Source organism: Hippopotamus amphibius, chromosome 13 (genome assembly GCF_030028045.1).
Source record: "Hippopotamus amphibius kiboko isolate mHipAmp2 chromosome 13, mHipAmp2.hap2, whole genome shotgun sequence".
Classification (NCBI taxonomy): Eukaryota; Metazoa; Chordata; class Mammalia; order Artiodactyla; family Hippopotamidae; genus Hippopotamus; species Hippopotamus amphibius.
The window spans coordinates 4410945-4428786 of NC_080198.1; the positions used below are offsets into that span (position 1 = coordinate 4410945).

Genomic DNA, 17842 nt, shown 5'->3' on the forward strand with positions numbered 1-17842 from the left:
AGGCGCCTGTCGGAGGAAGAAACGCGGGCGGAAATAATCTAAAAGCTGCATTATCCTCGGGAGGGACGGCTTCAATTCCTGGCGGAAGTGGATGCTTCCTCACCAGGTCTTAGACGCTCAAAAAGAAGTCCAAATTTCTACGTAGTCCCAACGACAGGCATGAAATTTTTTAGTAATACTTATGGATATTAATATCTAGGAAAACACAAGTGGCCTCGACTTTTTTTCAGTATTATTTCTCTGACGTGTCTTTAGTATCTTCGAAGGACCAAAAGCCGGAAGTGCGCGCCTTCTCCCTGCCGGGACCCAAAGGTGAAGTCCCATCAGCCCTCGCGTGCCACCTTCCCCTCTCTTCCTCCGCGCTGCTTACGGAGGTGGCAGCCATCTCCTACTCGGTGAGTTTTAATCGTTGGCAATCCGCGTCTCTGCGGTCTCCATCTGGCCCTATCACTCCTCTACCGAGGAGGCCCGTCCTTCCGAGCACTTGTCTGGGTGGGTATTGCCTGTGTTGGTTGGCTGCAGCACGTACAGGAACAGAGCGAAGCGGCCCGGCGGGTGATGGAGGTTTGCTTCCCAGGGCCGCTTGCCCTCCTACGGAGGCCGCCTGGGGTCAGTCAGAGCTGCGGACAGCTTGTTTGAGTCCTGGGGGCGCAGGGCGCCGGTTTGGTCCAGATTAAGGGCGCTCCTGAGGGCCGTGGAGCGACGGGGGAGGGGCGGGGGCGGTCCGGCAAAACCTCCTGGTCCTCCAGTCACCTCGCTTAATGTTGTCTGCCCATGTGCATTCTGTTTTTGCTGCTCGAAGCTCTCTTCCCTCTGGCATTGGGGTTGCCACGGTGGCGGGACCTCCAGAAACCAAAAAAAAAATCGAGCCGCGAGTCGAATAGTTCAACTAACCGAAATTATGGTAGCGCGTCAGGATTTTTGGGAAGGTGAAACTGCATCCTGGCCTTTGAGGAAATCATTGGGGATGGGGGGAAGTTCATTTGTTGGATATTTATTCCATGACTACCTGATGTGTGTTGAACAGAGAAATCGATGGTGGTGAAAAGAACAGAAAGGGTGCTTCAGCAGAAAAGATAGGGTAGCCGGGAAGGCCACTTTGAGGCAGGTAACTTTAAAGCTGGTACTCGGATGATGTCCAGGTGGAGCAGTATGTTCGAAGGCCTAGAGGCATTTTAGAAGCACATCAGGGTTTTGCGTATCTTTTAAGGGTGTCACATTGCAGCACCTTAGGGGAATTACTGGTTTCTGTTTACTGCACATCTGCTGTGGTCCCTGCACTGCAGTTGTTCAGTGTGCAATATCTCCATTTAAAAGGTGAGAAAACTGAGATTCAAGTTCACGTAGATGGCCCAAAGCCGGCAATTGGGCCGTCTCGGGGTTGGGACATTTTGTAGAATGGGATTTGCTGCCCCTTTGCAAGCTTTCCCTTTGGGGTTAATTGTTTTCGGTCAGCTGTCAGCATTCTTTCTTGGCTTTGACTGGGCAAGGTGACCCCTGACCTCCCAGGATCGCATCTGGAGAATGGCTAGTATTCTGCCAGCTTCGGAGTCGGGAGGGAAAACAAGCCTGGCAGAGGTACCCATTCCATTCCCAGTTTGTTCAGTAGCTGGTGATTGGAAGACGCTCTGCAACAGAGTTCAAGCCCTGAGCTGGGTGGGAAAGCCTCCTTCCAAGACTCTTCTTTGACATGGTCTCTTCTCTCTTGAAGGCATCATGGCCGCCCTCAGACCCCTGGTGAAGCCCAAGATTGTCAAAAAGAGGACCAAGAAGTTCATCCGGCACCAGTCAGACCGATATGTCAAGATTAAGGTATATAGCCCAGGATGGAAGTGTGTGTTGGGTGAAGAAAGGGGTTCCTGAACAGGTTGTTGGGTTCCTGAACAGGCTGTTGGGTTTTTGACATCTCCAGCTCAGATGACCTTCGGTAGAAGAACTGGTCTGTGGCTGGTGGCAGAGCTGTCTAGAATCCCAGATGTTCCTCTCTTACTGGCACTTGGTCTCTTGATATGTAATTTGCAATTTAAATGACTGGACCCTTGCTTGTTTTGAGGTGTCTGGAGGCTTATATTTGTTATGTTCCAGGTGGTCTTATGACAGTGAGAGACAGATTATGCTTATTTCATAGATGAGAAAACTTAGTTGTTGAGTGCAATATTGAAAGCCATGCTCTTCATCTTACTTTATACACAGTTCCCTGACATTCCATCAGTATGTAGTCTGCTTTTCCTTTGCTTGGAAGGAGTGTGAATATGGGTCTGCATTCTCCTGGTCAGATGCAGGAACTCTGATTTTTTTCCACCAGGAAAAATGTAGTGAAATCCTGTTACCCAAAGACAACTACCATTTGGCACATTCCCTTTTCAGCTGGTCCCCTTTTTCTCCAAAAGGAAGAGTTGGTGGACTCTTCCTTTTGGAGAAAACACAGACACTAACCATGTGTTTTCTTTCAGCGGAACTGGCGGAAACCCAGAGGCATTGACAACAGGGTACGCAGGAGATTCAAGGGCCAGATCTTGATGCCCAACATTGGTTACGGGAGTAACAAGAAAACAAAGCACATGCTGCCCAGCGGCTTCCGGAAGTTCCTGGTCCACAACGTCAAGGAGCTTGAAGTGCTGCTGATGTGCAACAAGTGAGTTGGGTCCCACCTCTGGGTTCAGGTGTCAGAAGCCTGTGTGTGTGAGCAGTTTGGGTGGGGACTCTAACACTTCTAGAACACATCTGGAGGAGTCATGTGTTCTAAGGAGCTTGGGGATTGCTTGTTGGGGACTTCAGAATGTTTCCTTTGCTGGAGACATGGGAGATGGTTGTCCTGAAAAGTGTACATACCCAGGGCCTGAAAAGGGTCAATGACTTTGCTTGACACTGCAGCTGCTGCAGTGTCCTCTGGCCTTCATTTCCAGAGCAGTACTTAAAGCGGGGAGGTGTGAAATGTAGCCTCAGACCTAAGGGACACACAGGAATCTTCAGAAAACTAGGAGTAGAGGAGTTGCTGCCTGATTTGGAGCTCTGATCTGAAGTGGAGAAAAGAGGAGAAGGCTGCAGGCAGAGAGGACAGATTACACAGAGTTGTAGGAGTGCAAGAGGGCATGGGGGTTCACAGCATTATTTTAAGTGTTTTGAGAAATGTAGACACCTGGCGAGCTCTGTAAGATGTAAGACTTTCTGGTCTCCTTAGGGCCAAATTAGGCAGTGGGATGAGAAAAAATTTCTCATGGGCAGTGATTTAGATAGTTTTAATCTGGATTGGGGGGGAATGGTATTTTTTGGTTAAGCAGAGGACAGTTTGTGTTTTCTTCCCTTACTATTAAAGCAGGAGCTACAACTGCATTTTCTAAGTGTTAGAAAGGATGTGGAGAGTGACTAGTAACATCTGTGCCTATGTATGTTTACAGGGATCTTTTACCTGTAGTAACTGTATACACAAGTAATAACCATTATTCTCACTTTTGGTTGAGTTTCTCTAGGTCAGAAATTTAGCCAGGCCTTGAAAATGCTGGAAATATTTAGAAAAACATGAGCGTAGGAATTAACGTTGGATGCCCAAACCACAGTAAGCAGGTTGATAGAGACTTGTGACAGAAAGATGCAATTTAATACGTATTGTGTAGCAAAGATGATTATGGTGTAAATGTTGCTGGTTGCCATAAAGATAAGTCTTAATAGCAGCTTGGCAGTTTGTATCAAGAGCCATAGAAATACTCCGAATCTAATTTGATTCACAAGTTCCATTTCTGGGCATTTATCCTTAAATAATTGAAAAGTAGGGAAAGTGTAAGCTGATCATTGCGGCAGTAACTGAACATATAATTGGTTAATGGTGGGGGTACAAGCACCAGGTGGAATGTGCATACGTTAAAGACAGTGGTCATGTGTGGAAAATGCCCTCGCAGAAAGTACTTTAAATATATACGGTGTGATTGTGATTTTTTTTTTTTTTTTTTGCGATTGTGATTATTAAATACACACAGATGAGGACCTGGGGAGTTTTCGAAAAAAGATGAAAAGTGTGATGCAACTTAAGTCTTGAAAATAAAGATTAGGGAAAATATTTTAAGATATTGGACTTGAGTGGACATCTTTATATAAAACAAAGTTCTTTCTCTGGATTGATCTCTTGTTAAATGAAGCTGAGTTCTTGAAAAGAACTGTGCTCACTGCCTTATTTAATCACTCCTTAGAATCTTATTCCTCTCTCTCCTTGCTGAAATTCCTCCTCTAATTCCTTAGAGTGCCTTAATCCACTGTTGATGGCTTCATAAATCACTGCTTTACTGAAATGTGCTCATTAGGCCAATTTGCTGTTAAACTGGGGTGTGGTGTGGCTATGAAGGAATGAATGGTTAGAACAGTCCCTGGCAGGAGCTCAGGAAATGAAGGTGTTGTCATTCGTTGGGTGAATTTAGGCATTGTTACTTTTCAACTTGGATTTTGTCTGCAGCAAACACATAAATGTTTGCTGTCTGGGCTGGGGAGCCCTTGGCTTAATCAGACTGTTGGGTTTTGCTGTTGGCTGCTTTGCAGAAAGTACCTAAACTTTTCATGGGCAAGTTCAAGCTCCCTGAGACTGCCTTGAGCTGGGCAGGCTGGCCCAAAGGATTGAGGGAGAGCCTTTGAACCTAGAGTTAGGGTTGTTCACTTCTAGTTTGTGGGCCTTGGTTTCCTCGTCTGTAAAATGGAGGCGCTACCTGGATTATAAGGCCGCTGGGAGAATTAAATGAGAGGGGTCAATACTGGAGAACACTTAAGAGCCTTGCTGCTAGTACCATGGAATTAGGGGAGTCAGCAGCCCCTTTGTTCAGTGCTGTGGCTCCGGAGGCAAAGTGACCAAAGCTGTTGCCTTCCCAGTGGAACACACGAGTGTGTTCCAAGCTGGCCTCCTTATGCACGTACAAATTCTCTTCCAGATCTTACTGTGCTGAGATTGCTCACAACGTCTCCTCCAAGAACCGCAAAGCCATTGTGGAAAGAGCAGCCCAGCTGGCCATCAGAATCACCAACCCCAACGCCAGGCTGCGCAGCGAAGAAAATGAATAGACAGCTCGTGTGCACATTTTATGTTAATAAAACCATAAAACTCGGCCATCTGGCATTTCCCCCTTGGTTTTACTCCTCAGTTTGTTTGACAGCTTGTCACAGAGATTGTTGTTTTGCCTGTTGGTGCTCTATGGAACCTTTTGTTTGGAAGGGGTTTGTAAAGAACATGTGATCCTTCCGGCACAGGGCACAGGCCTCAGGTGCCCAGACCAGCCTTGGTCAGCTCCAGGTGGACTTGGGAAGATGTGGCCCTCAGACCAAGGTAGGTTCTGAGACCCCAGATTGAAGAACCTTGCACCTTGGAGCAAGTAGTCGTTTCTGGCCTCACTTTGTAAAGCTAGAAGTTACCCTGTGTGGTTCTTGTGAAGATGGAGGACAATCAAGTTTCCTTTTCAACTACAGCCCTAGACCTTAGTTAGCAGTACCTACAATTTAGCTGTTTTATGAGGCCATTTTTCCAAGACATGGTATTAAGTGGTAGCACAGGTAACATGGGACAGGGCATGTGGCACTCTAGCACAAGATAGGGTTTAAGACCCTTAGTTCTAGTAGATAAATGTCTTATACAAGGGTGAGTCAAAAATTATCCGCATTCTGGTTGTAGAATCTACGGGAGTTTTAATATAACCAGAGTGCAGATAATTTGACCACCTCCTGTTCAAGACTTAGTCTGAAACATTTGTTGAGTCAGCTGTTCATTTCATCATTTCTTTGCATTGACTTGGGAAGCATTCAGGTAGTCTTGACTACTCACTAGAGGAATTGTGCAGAGAAAATAGTAATTCAGCATCTGTCCTTTATTAACCTGGGATAGCAGAAAATTCTTTGGCCTGTCATTCAGTGGCTCTGTGTCCTTGATACTAAAAACTAGTAAGGATGTGTTCACAAATCATCTGGTTACACCTTGATGGGACATGAAACGTGGATCTTACGTTTTCCTTTGTACTTCCTGTTTCCCAGTTTGCTACATAGTTTTGGGATTAGAAAAAAAATCTATTCCCTACCCCACTCACCTGCCCCTGCAAAAATAATACACATTTCTGATTTATCGCTGCCAACTGGAAACAAAGCATTTTGTATTCTAAAGTGAATAGCTCAGGGAGGTACCTGGGTTTTTAAGACGCGCAGCCAAAGCACTAATTTTTGGCCGATCAGATCAGGGGAGGGTGTGGGAGTGGTGTGAGTGACGCATCTGGGACAGTAGCGGGGAGGAAGGCCAGCCAGCTGCCTCCTAACCTTTTCTAAATGCTACATACTTGGTGAGGCTGGGACCCCCGGTTTGGAGGAGCCAGGCTGACCAGAGTGAAGTCACGTCCATCTTCCTGGGAGGTTTGGAGGAACTAACATACTCCCTTTGAATGGCCGTCCTGAGGTAAAGGGGCCAACTGTTGGCAGTCTTGCATCTCTGACCAGGGTCCTTGGGGTCCCTGGAGAAGGTGCCCAACCAGGAGAGGGAGGGCCCGCAGTGAGATGGATAAAGGGCAGAAGTGAGGCCTGTGGTGCTGGGAGGGTGAGGCTCTGGCTTCAGTGGGCCTCCTTGTGAGTTGGGGTCCTCTGGCGGGGGTGGGGCGAGCACTAGCTGAGCTCCATGGAGTCTGTGCTGGGGGCTGAAGCAGAATCCTTCTGGGTGCTTTCATAAAGGGCAGCCAGCTCAGGGTTGGATCGAATTTGGGACGAGAAGTCAGCCATGATGGGGCTCTTCCCCACTTCAGGGATGGTCAACAGGGCGGCCACTGCCCTCATCGCAGAGCGCTTCAGTTCATCTTGCTTTTCAAACTCCTGCTTGACAGAACCAGCTTTGACCTAAAGTGGGAAGCAATGAACAAAGAGCCATCCTTTAATGAACTTGCCCTTGCACTTCACTGGTCACCTGTCATCTTCCCTAGCTCAAGTCCCATCTCCTCTCTCTTTACTGCGCTTAAAGCAGGCTCTTGGCACCATCGGACTTAATGAATGGGTTGCTGTGACAGCCCTCTAGCTGGCCTCTTCCCCCCCACTCAAGTCCTTGCATCTGCAACCCATTCTGCAGTCAAGCTGGGCAGTAGATTTCCAAAGATGCATGGCTTGCTTTCCGTTGCTTTATCCCCTACCTTTCCCACTTATTCAGACAATCTTAGGAATTTCCCCACTGCTTATGAAATAAAGACCAGATTCTGCCTGTTCTGCTCTGAGGACACTCCACGACTCAGCCCAGACAACACTCAGGCTCTTCCCTGAAGAGGCTCAGGTACAGGTGAAAAGCTTGGCATTGGGGCAGGACAGTCCTGGGTTCAAATAGCTCTGCCCCCTAAGAGCTGTGACCCCTCTTTAAGCTCTCATCTAAAATACTCTGCCTTGGGCTTCCCTGGTGGCACAGAGGTTAAGAATCCGCCTGCCAATGCAGGGGACACAGGTTCGAGCCCTGGGCCAGGAAGATCCCACATGCCGCAGAGCAAATAAGCCCATGCACCACAACTACCGAGCCTGTAAGCCACAACTACTGAAGCCCACATGCCTAGAGCCCGAGCTCTGCAACGAGAAGCCACTGCAATAAGAAGCCCATGCACTGCAACAAAGAGTAGCCCCTACTCGCCACAACTAGAGAAAGCCCTCACCCAGCAATGATGACCCAACACAGCCATAAATACATAAAACACTCTGCCTTCTTTTTGGTTAATTACTACCCTTCCAAAACCCAAATTAGTTCTTGCATTCAGCAGGTATTTACTGGGTGCCCCTGGGTGTGACAGGCTCTCTCTCAACACGACAGCTTTCCGTGACCCTTCTGTTCCAGCAGTTCCTCCCTGGACCTTGAGGCACTCCAGGCTAACAGCCCTATATCAATCAATCAGTGATTTCTATCCTTCTAGGGGTCTGACTCAGTTTCCCAATTAGGATGTGTGAGGAGAGAGTCCACCAAGTTCAGTGTTGCATCTCTAGTACCCTGCAGAAGGCCTGACACTCAGGAAATGTTTCATGAGTGAAGGACAGAGCTAGGTTTGAATCCCAGCTCTGCAATTTACTAACTGTAGCCTCGGTCAATAACTTAACCTCTCTGAACTTTCGTTCCCCTGTGTATATAACAGTAAAAATAAGAAGTACTTTGTAGGGCAATGATAATGATTGACTAAAGCACTTCATACACCACCTGTACCGCAGATTATCAGTAAATAGTAGTATGAACTATGAACCCAGCAGGTGCACCCAGGCCTGGGCAGGGGGCTCACCTTGGCAGTGCACGTGGCCCTGAGGGGCTCAATGAGCCGGTCCACCCTCTGCAGGACGGGCACAGGACACAGGGTAGCCAGTCGGGCGAGCATGATGAAGGTCAGCATCTGCCCAGGAGAAAGGAGACAGTTCTTGGTGAAATGGCCCAGAACCAAAAGGAGCAGGCCCTGAGGAAGAGCAGAGGTCTGCACCCAATCTGGAGCTCAAGTCCAAACTCCAGCAGCCAGCCTGCCTGCCACACTGACCTGTGTGTGCTGGCACTCACCAAATACTGGTTGACTAAATTGAGGGAAGCTTTTTTGCATTTTCCTAGGAAACACTGAGATTCACAACAGTGGTTCTCTCTGCGTGGAGGGAACTTTGGGGTGATTACTATTCATGTCTTGATCCGCTTTTATAGTGTCTAAACCTTTGAAGACAATCATAATCATTTCTGGTTATTTTACGTTGGTTTTTCATCACCAAAGTGACTCATGTTCATTATATATATATTAAAAAGCTACAAGAAGGATAGAAAGTAAAACCTGTCTCCCTGACAGGTAGTAATAAAATGGCCCAAACTTCTACCACTTATCACCTAACAGCGGGCCCTGGCCACCTTCCACAACAGCACAGAGATCCCGATCCGTCTTTTTAGCGCCGCTGGGATCCCATGGCTGGAGGTACCTGGTTTACTGAGCCAGCTCCCCATGCGTGGACATTTTGGGAGCTGCCAGCTTTTTCCAACTCCCAGAAAGCTGTGGAGAACCATCTCTCACATAAAACTCGGAATGTATTTTCAGGAGTCAGTTCATGGAGTGTCTAAGAGTTCTAAATTTTAAAACATTTCTAAATTCTACATTTTTCTAGTTCTAGTCAAACCATCCTCCCAAGGGCTTGCCCAGTGTAGGCTCCCACCAAAGGTGTGAAACGTGGGTTCTTTTTCTTATTGTTAAAGAAGAAGCAGCTATTTTCATGGGGGTGCCTGGGGCAGGGGTGGGGGACAAACAAGCGGTGGGCCCCATGGCGCCTGGCTGTCCCCTCCGTGCGGGGTGGGCCTGGGTCCGGCATGGGGCTCGTCCTACCCGGATATCATAGTGGTCCTTCAGGCCGTCCTCCACGTGGTTCAGGAACTCGCAGACGTCCAGCTGGCCCAGGCAGCTCTCGAGCAGCGAGTACATGCACTCGAAGGCCGCCTTCCGCACATCCAGCCCATCGTCCACTGTGTGCTTAAAGGGCCCCATCTCCACCTGCAGGAGGGAGGGATGAGGGCGGGCTGGGGGCTGTGGCCCCAGGGCATAGGGACACTTCCCCAGGTTCCCGCTGTGCACCCCTCCCTCTGTTGTTCAGTGCTGCGTCCCATCCCCAAATCGTGCCTTAGACTCTCAAGTCGCCATGCCTTTGCTCAGCCCGTGACGCTTTTTGATAATAAGTGACAGTAATTACAATTATTATAATCTACTGAGCAGTTATGACGTGCTGGGCACTGTGCTGAGTGCTCAACAAAGGACATTTTACTCAACCATCACAACAGTCCTAAGAAGACAGTGTTACCATTAACTCCATTTAATACATGAGGAAACTAAGGCTCAGAATGGCTAACTAAACTGCCAAAGGACACGAGCCCACGCTAGGAAGTGGCTCAACCAGAAATAAAAACCCAGGACTCTCCGAAGTTTTTATAACCACAAGGCTCTGCTCTTAATGGTATACTCCTTCTCACCCCTCAAAGCCCAGTTCAAATGTCCCTTCCTTTTGGGAAACTTTCCTAATGCCTCGAAACAGAGTCACGTCCTCCTCCTCAGCGATGCAAGGTGGTTCAGACCTTCTCATTATATTGTGCAATGACTTGGCTGTTAAATCACCTTTAATCTCTGCCTCTTAAATCCTGACTTCACCACGTGGTCCTAAGTAACTTAAATAATCAGCAGAGAGAGTGTCCCTCTCCTTCAGAGGCCATGCGCTCCCTGGTGGCTCACGTCTGGTTCCTGGCGCCCGGACGCAGGGCTGGTGCTCCATGAGCACCTGACGAATGTCGAGTGATAAGAGCTGCCGACACCTACTGAGTCAGACTGTGTGCCAGGAGCAGTTCTGAGCACTTGCAGGATTTAACTCATTAAATCTTCTCAACAGCTCTGTATTGTGGACACAGTTATTTCCTTCCCTTTGTCCGTGAGGAGAAACTGAGGCTCAGAGGGGACTGGGTTGCCCGGGCCAGGGTCACACAGCCGGGAAGTGGAGGGGCAAACTTGACCCCATGGGCTGGCACCTGCGCTGATGACCTTGACCCTAACCCTTGCTCCAGCCCCAGCAGTCAGGCCCAAGGGCTCCCGGCTCTGTCCTCCCATGGCTTCACCTCTCGGATGAGGTCCCGGCGGATCTTCGTCTCCTGGTAGAGGAAGGGCAGGATGTCGTCCAGCAGGTCGCGGACCAGCGAGGGCTTGTTGTGCACGGCGGAGTTGAAGAAAGCCAGGGTGGCCCGGCGCACGTTCAGGTCTGGGTCCTGCAGGCTCTCCATGAACTCTCCTGCCAGAAAGACCAGAAGGGGTGGGAGGGATGGCACAGCCAAACACAAACCGCCCCCACCCCGCCTCGCTTATCTGGTTAACAGGAGCTGTGCAGACCTGGCTGAATGGGGACAAATGTGAATTGAGCATCTATTTTGCACAATAAATCTTCAAAGTCCAGATAAGAATGTGGACTTGAGTCTGGCCTGGGTTCAAATCCAGCCTTGATCATGTCCTAACTCTGGCACCTTGGACAGCCTCAATGTCCTCATCTGTAAAATGGGGGTACTAGCAGTACCTACACTGTAGGACTGGTTTTAGGACTTAAAATATGATGATGTCTATAAAGCACATAGCAGAGCACCAAATGAGGACTCTATAAATGTTAACTTGATTTTATTTCAGGTGAGACTCCTGAAGATCAGAGAGGTAAAGAGACCTACACAAAGTCACACAGCATTTCTTTGAGTATACCTTTTTGTTTGGGTTAGACTTTTTAATAATTATGTTAATGTTTTATATATTCAATAAATAAATAAAAGCAAGAATGGGAGGGATCCCTAAAAAAAGGAAAACATAACTGCATTTCAAGTGATTAATATAACCACCCAGGTTATGAAGGAGAACACAACTCACCTAAATAACCTCCAAAGCATTGTGGCAAGATGCCCTCAGGCTAAAGACGAAAGAATTATAAACAAATACTGATTTTGCACAGATAAGGATTAGCAAGTCTCATGACTGACTACCTTCTGCGTATTCCAGAATTAAGTGAGTAACTGTCTTATTGATACAGGAGCTGGGTTTCTCCCGTAACAGAAGAGTATAAGGAAAGGGAGAAGGCTAGCATGAACCGTGGGGTGCTGGACTGGAATAGGAGGTAACACATGTATATATGTGTTACCATATAACATATATGAGAAATACCATGCTCCACTAAAAGGAATCAGGGCTCCCTGGGGAAATGGTTGGTTCCAGGGCTGGGGCAGGAAAGGTTTGAGATGAGTCTGGAGCATCTTATTGTGCCAACAGGTAAGGCTATGCTCAAAGGATGATGGAGACATGTCAACAGAACATAGGAACCGGCTTGAAGGGCTCCCACTGGCTAAATGTGAGACAACTTTAGGAATCAAAATAAATAAAAGACAGTAATAGATTATAACCCATTGAGTGAAATGCGAACCCCTGAGTCTATAGTGATATGAAAAAAAAATCAATGAATCAATAAATGGGAGAAAAGGGAAAGTTATTCCTGAGAACAAAATGCAAACTAATAAATGTGGAAGAAATGCTGGAATTAAAAAGTTGTCATTTAGCAACTCTCAGTAATCACTTACTCAGGCAAGAAACCACAATGGATGCAAAATGTAATGGGCAAAAATTTGATGAGGAAGAAGATATTTCAATAGGCTCAAAAATACTTATTCCAAAGGGAAAAGTAACTTTAAAATGAAGAAGGCTGGAAGTCTCCACCCTAACCGGTTGATCAGAGTTACCATCAGCAGTCACGGGACAAACCACCATCAAGGGCCTCCTGATGTGACGCACTGGGAAGAACACAGTCTCCCAGCAGGGCAGGCTCCAAACCCAGGGCTGGTGGCTCTGGGTTGCTTCTGCTGTGCCCTGCTGGCTCCTAGGTTCCCACTCTCTGTGAGAACACAGCTGTGGGGGCCTGACAAGACCTGAGTTCAAATCTCCTCTCTGAGCCTTACTTCCTCATCTGTAAAACGGGGCCAGCGCAACAGGCTACACGGGGGGCTGTGAGGATGAACCATGATGAGGTATAGTTAAAGGCCGAGCATGGTACCTGATGCACAGCAAGGGCTCAAAAACATACAACAACAAACCCAAACACCCAGGTGGAGGCCTTGGGGCGGGTGGGGGTGGGGTGGGGGGCCAGCCATGGGCAGCTCAGGCAAGATGCAGGAAATCAGGGCTGGAGGCAATGTGTGCCTGCTGGGTCAGGACGTCGGGTGAACGAGCTTCTGACGATATTGCTACAGTTTCTGGACATGTTCTCCAATCCAGAGTACTGGTCCCTCTTCCCTGGTGGTCCAGCAGTTAAGACTCCAAGCTCCCAATGGAGGGGGCAGGGGTTCTATCCCTGGTCAGGGAACTAAGATCCGACATGCCATACGGTGCGGCCAAAAATTAAAAAATATTTAAACCAGCAGGTGGGGATCAGCACCCTCATTTTACAGCTGAGGACAAGATGTCCTGTCCATGCTCACACAGCCTGAGCAGCAGAGCCAGGATTCGAACCCAAGGCTGGTGGACTCCAAAACCTCTCCACACTCCACCAGGCTGCCCTGCCTGAATGAGGAAGGCCAGGCTCCGGTGTGGTCCAGGTGAAGGCCCACAGGCCAGGCTGTTTGGACCCCTCAGGCCAGAAGGCCCCTCAGACCGGGGACGAGCTGGGGAGCCACTCTCCCCAGCCCCCATGCAGTCCTACCCAGCTGGGTGCTCGCCAGAGCCAATGCAAGGGAGAGGCTGTGGCTTCTACCTCTAAGTATGTGTTCATGGAGTGCGTTCCTCCCAAGTCACGCAGGGCATCTGCAGAACAACCTGAGAACGTGCAGATAAGGATTTCTTAAGCCCATTTTACAGATGAGGAAACTGAGGCTTGGAAGTCAGAAGGGACATGCTGGGCCCACCCAGCAATTCTAGGGCAGCGCAGGGATTTGAGCCCAGGCCCCAGTGCCTGTCATGGGTGAGGCAGCCTCCCGGGTCTCCAACTCCTCTTGGCTAACATGTAAGAAAAATCAGCTCAAGCCCAAGACCAGGGTGGAGGGGACCAAAGGGGGCAGAGGGGAGGAGGTACTCACCGATGAAGGTCTTCAGGAGAGGGTCGATGGGGTGGGGCTGGTCCGAGATGAGGAACTTGACCGCTGTGATGACAGTGCAGCGGGTGTGCGGCCGACCTGCGGGACGGGAGGCAGCATTGGTGGGGGCACGGCAGGTCCCGGACACCCACAGGCCAGAGGGTGCCGAGGCTGCCCTCGCCTCCGTGGGGGACAGGACTGCACCCCCTCCCCATGCAAACCCCCACCCCATCTTTGGACACCACTTTCCTTGGCAGCCCAGAATCTCCCCTGAATTTCTTCCTGCTGCAGCTGAGAGGGTACAACTGCCAGTTCTCAGGCAGCTGCACCAAGGACACGAACAGAGAACCAGAACCCGAAGAAAGACCTCTGCCCAGGCCTTGGGGCTGTGTTCTATTTTTCAGACACATCATCTCAATTAATCCTCAGGATTAATTAATCCTAGTCATTGGTTGATAATAATAATAAATAATACAATATTCACTAAAATAACTAATAAAAATGATTATTCGTCTCCATTTTACAGATGAGGAAAGAGAAATCAGAAAGGTTAAATTCACGTATAAAGTCACACAGCACGTCCAGAATTCACCAGCTGCTTCTGAGCCGTCTCTGGGCCCCCTCAGGCCTGCATTCCTCAAGGAGGAAGCATCTGTCCTTCAAGCAGGCTGAGCCCAATTTTGTGTTTCTGCTTGCCTTCTGAGTAGAGAAGCTGCAGAAAGGGAAGGGACTACATTTCCCACTAGTGTGAAGGAAATAAATGGGCAGCCTCTCACTCCTCTCCGCCTCCGGCTGCCCCTAGTGCACAGCACTGAATGGATTAAGGCTGTTTCCATCCGCAGACTTTAGTTCAGGACTCAGGAGAAAGTTTACAATTTGGTGCTAGGGTGTGAGTGAGTGAGTGATTGACTTCAGACCTGTAGTTTTTCCCTCTTTCTCCTCCCATCCCGACTGGCTCCTAAGAAGATTCAGCGTGGCTGCTGAAGATAACACACGCAGAAGAGGATTAAGTGAATTAAGAAAAATGAGGCCAAGGACAAAGTGAGATGGAGACCAGAGTGAGGGGCAACTAGAAAGGTCCATGAACTTGCGGGAAGCAGGCCGCTGATTTGGCACTAAGCATCCCAGCGGCAGGTGGTGAAAGGGAAATGTGACCAGTTAGCTGGTTCAACAGTGGGCATGAGGCCTAAACACATCGGAGCTTAGGAAAGGCAGGGCTGCCCCTCATCCCAAGACTCTTGCCTCCCCAGGTTCCTCGTGAAGAGTCCTGTGCAGCGTAACAGGCGATGTCCTCAACGTGGTTGTCCTGTCCACACAGTGGTGACAGCCCAGAGCTGCTGCCTATACCCCAGCAACCCAGTAAGGGCCTAACCGGAATCACTGACCCAGCAACGATCGCCGATACTAACGGTACTAATTAGGTACCATCACCTATACCAAGCACTTTGGCTGCATTATGTCAACTAACCACTGACCCTGTGGAGACCAGCTGACCAGCTCGAGGCCTGGAGGCCCTTCCTTCTCAGCGGCTTTCACTTGCCCAAGAGCCCACAGCGCACCTTCCAGCTTTCTTCCTCCCTGAGCTGCGGAACATCCTGACGCCAGGACGTAAGACCTGACCCCCGCCACCCCACCCCCGCCCAGCCCTCTCCAAACCCTGGAGCCTGGCATCCAATTCTAGTCCACGTTTACATTTGCTCCTGGCTATGCTAGCCCGAGAACTGCACTCTGCAGGCTGCCGCTTCTGGCCCCTCAGAGAATTGCCTTTGCGGACCTTTATCTGGAGCACCAGGCTGCTGTCCACACCGAGTAGCAGGTGAAAGTTTATCTGCTGGAGGGACACATCAAGGATTCTGTCCCCTCCACCCCAGAGGGTCCCACATGAAGGTCCCACCGTGTTTCCTTTAAGTCTCAGGAAATACTGTTTTTAACAGCTCCCCTGCACTGAATCTTATCAACACTGTGACTCTCAGACCCAATCGCCTGAACAAGCTCACCCTGTGTGGACCTCTCGGGCACCCTGCCCACCTCTGATCTGGGCTGCCTTTGCCCATCACTGTGCCCCTACCTGCAGCAAGTTGCTTCCGGAACCGGGGCAGGAGGAATGGAGGGTTGACGAGGACCAGCTTCCCGATGCACTCGGCCACCACCCCCCGGGTGCCCTCCTCGGCGCCCTCGCAGCGCTGGAACAGCAGGGCCCAGATGTCCTCGGCGTAGGGCTTCAGGCTGTCCGGCTGGGCGGCCCCCAAGGCCTCCCGGAGCGAGTGCAGCAGCAGGTACTGCCGCCGGGGCTCGGCCTCCATCTGCCCCAGCAGGAAAGGCAAGAAGTCAGGCAGGTTTCCCGCGCCCACGCGGCCCAGCGCGTAGGAGGCAGCTGCCCTCACGTCCTCACTGGGCGAGCCCAAGGCTTCCAGAAGCACCTCCTTCAGCTCCCGCTGGGGACCTGGCCCGGCCACCTGGCCCACCTCGGCCAGAGACAGGAACGCCAGGACCTTAACCCCTGGGCTTGAGCTGGGCGACCTGGCATCGCAGACCAGGCGGTGGGCCGTGCCCGCCGCCTCCTGGGGACAGGCTGCTGTGAGGGCCGCCACGCACCGGGCCAGAGAGTGGAACACCTGCTTGTGCAGGCCGGGCCCGCTGTCCGCCGCCTGCTCGTAAACGGGCGCCGTGAGCAGGCCGATGAGCTCGGCGTAGTCCACGCACGGCGGCCGGGTCCCCACCAGGGCCTGCAGGAAGCCTTCAGCGGCCGCCAGCACGCCGGCCGGCAGCAGGGGCGAGCGCAGCAACCGCAGCAGCTCTGCCAGCACAGGGCTGCTGACCTCCGCCAACGAGGCCGGCTGGGCGCGGGTCACGGTGGCGAGGAAGTCCACAGCCAGCTGGGCCACGTGCATGTCGCTCTCACTGACCAGGGCAGGCAGCTCGGCCAGCACGGCCCGCACGGCGGATGGTGGGAGGCCGAGGCCCTGGCTCTGGGCCAGGGCGGCCAGGGCGGCCAGTGTGGCCAGCCGCAGTGCCCGCTGGTTCTTGCGCAGGAACGAGGCCAGAATGGGCAGCGCCTCGGCCAGGATGGGCTGCAGGTCGATCTGCAGCGGCGACACGGCCACCAGCGTCAGCGCCTTGACGGCAGAAAGCCGGGTGATCTCATTCCGCAGGCGATCCAGGAGAAGCAAGAGTGACGGCTCCAGGTCATCCCCAAGCCGGTCACCTAGGTGGCCCACAAGGTGGCCCATGCAGGAGATGGCCCGCTCCTTCACCTCCTGGTCCAGGTCAGTGGCACGAAGCCGTGCCAGGGTGGCCGCAGACATCTCTCCAACGTAGGGCTCGGGGTCCAGCGTCCGAGGCCTGTCCAGGGGCCACAGGGCCCTCACCAGCTCCTGGAGCACCAGCAAGGCCTCAGCTGCGATCTTGTAGAAAGGGTCAGCCACACAGGCCATCACAGGTGGCAGGAGAGTGGGCAGGTGCGGGTGGAAGGCCTCAGCCGGCTCTGTGCCCAGCAGCCCCTGCAGGAAAGCCAGGGCGTCCATCCGGATGGTGGAGGAGCTGGAGCAGTCCGCCAGCGAGAAGACGATGCCTGAGGGGTGGGTGCCGAGGTTACCGGGCCACAGACCCTGACCCAACTCAGCCCTCCCTGGATGCAGGGCTGGAGCACCCACAGGCATCTGAGCTCGACCCAGACACCTGGGCTCTTATGCAGCAGATTCTGAGAGGTCAGGGCTTGGCCGGGGCCAGGCTGAGGACACAGGCCAGGAAACCTATTTGAAAACAGGACACAGAACCTGCACCGCAGCCATGTTTTCATTGCTGGCAGTGGGGAGCCACTGTAGGTTGCTGACCAGGGGTACCCTTAGGGATCAGGGGCTGGGGTCTAGGTTCAGGAAGAAGCCCAGAACAGCAGGCACTGGGTTCCAGTGCATCCTACCTGCTACCAGCACGGGCATGTGCTCTGCCAGGCTGCCCAGGAGGACACCTGCCAGCTCGCTGAGGAGGCTGAAGCAGCCCTGGCGGGCCCTGACACTCCGATCTTTAAGCTGCCGCTGTACGGCCTTGATCACAAGAGGCACCTGTGGACAGGTAGGGGGAGGTCAGTGACCACCCAGGAACCTCCCACCACACCCACTAGTCAGGGGCTCTGCCCAGGCACCTGCCCACGGAGGACCCTGGTGTGGAGAGATCATTCCGCCCCCAGCTTCCCATCACTCGCTCTGTACCAGGCACCTGATTCCGCAATTACTCTCTGAGGCAGGTTCTAGTCCTGCATCCACCTTACAGATGGGAAACACAAAGAGC

The 17842-nt window shown here is 51.4% G+C and overlaps 2 protein-coding genes and 1 non-coding gene across 4 annotated transcripts in view; 2 read left to right on the top strand and 1 right to left on the bottom strand.

Moving 5' to 3' along the window:
• The first annotated feature begins 249 nt into the window (after positions 1–249).
• RPL32 (ribosomal protein L32) lies at positions 250–5082 on the top strand. The gene is made up of 4 exons (XM_057705186.1): positions 250–395; positions 1712–1812; positions 2454–2635; positions 4911–5082. The coding sequence occupies exons 2-4, from the start codon at positions 1717–1719 to the stop codon at positions 5038–5040; spliced, it is 408 nt and encodes a 135-aa protein (XP_057561169.1). The 5' UTR covers positions 250–395; positions 1712–1716; the 3' UTR covers positions 5041–5082.
• On the top strand, positions 1500–1639 carry LOC130835397 (small nucleolar RNA SNORA7). The gene has a single exon (XR_009048886.1). It is a non-coding gene; the product is annotated as a small nucleolar RNA SNORA7 (small nucleolar RNA).
• Positions 5083–5099: 17 nt separating the features above from the next.
• CAND2 (cullin associated and neddylation dissociated 2 (putative)) overlaps positions 5100–17842 on the bottom strand; it is a 29182-nt gene continuing 16439 nt past the window's right edge. For both annotated transcript variants that reach the window (XM_057705185.1, XM_057705183.1), the window contains exons 9-15: positions 17475–17616; positions 15624–17126; positions 13559–13654; positions 10583–10752; positions 9312–9476; positions 8247–8354; positions 5100–6843 (exon numbers count right to left, since the gene is read on the bottom strand). In XM_057705185.1, the coding sequence (XP_057561168.1) occupies positions 6616–6843; positions 8247–8354; positions 9312–9476; positions 10583–10752; positions 13559–13654; positions 15624–17126; positions 17475–17616 (2412 nt within the window). In that variant the 3' untranslated portion in view covers positions 5100–6615. The remainder of the gene's footprint in view (positions 6844–8246; positions 8355–9311; positions 9477–10582; positions 10753–13558; positions 13655–15623; positions 17127–17474; positions 17617–17842) is intronic.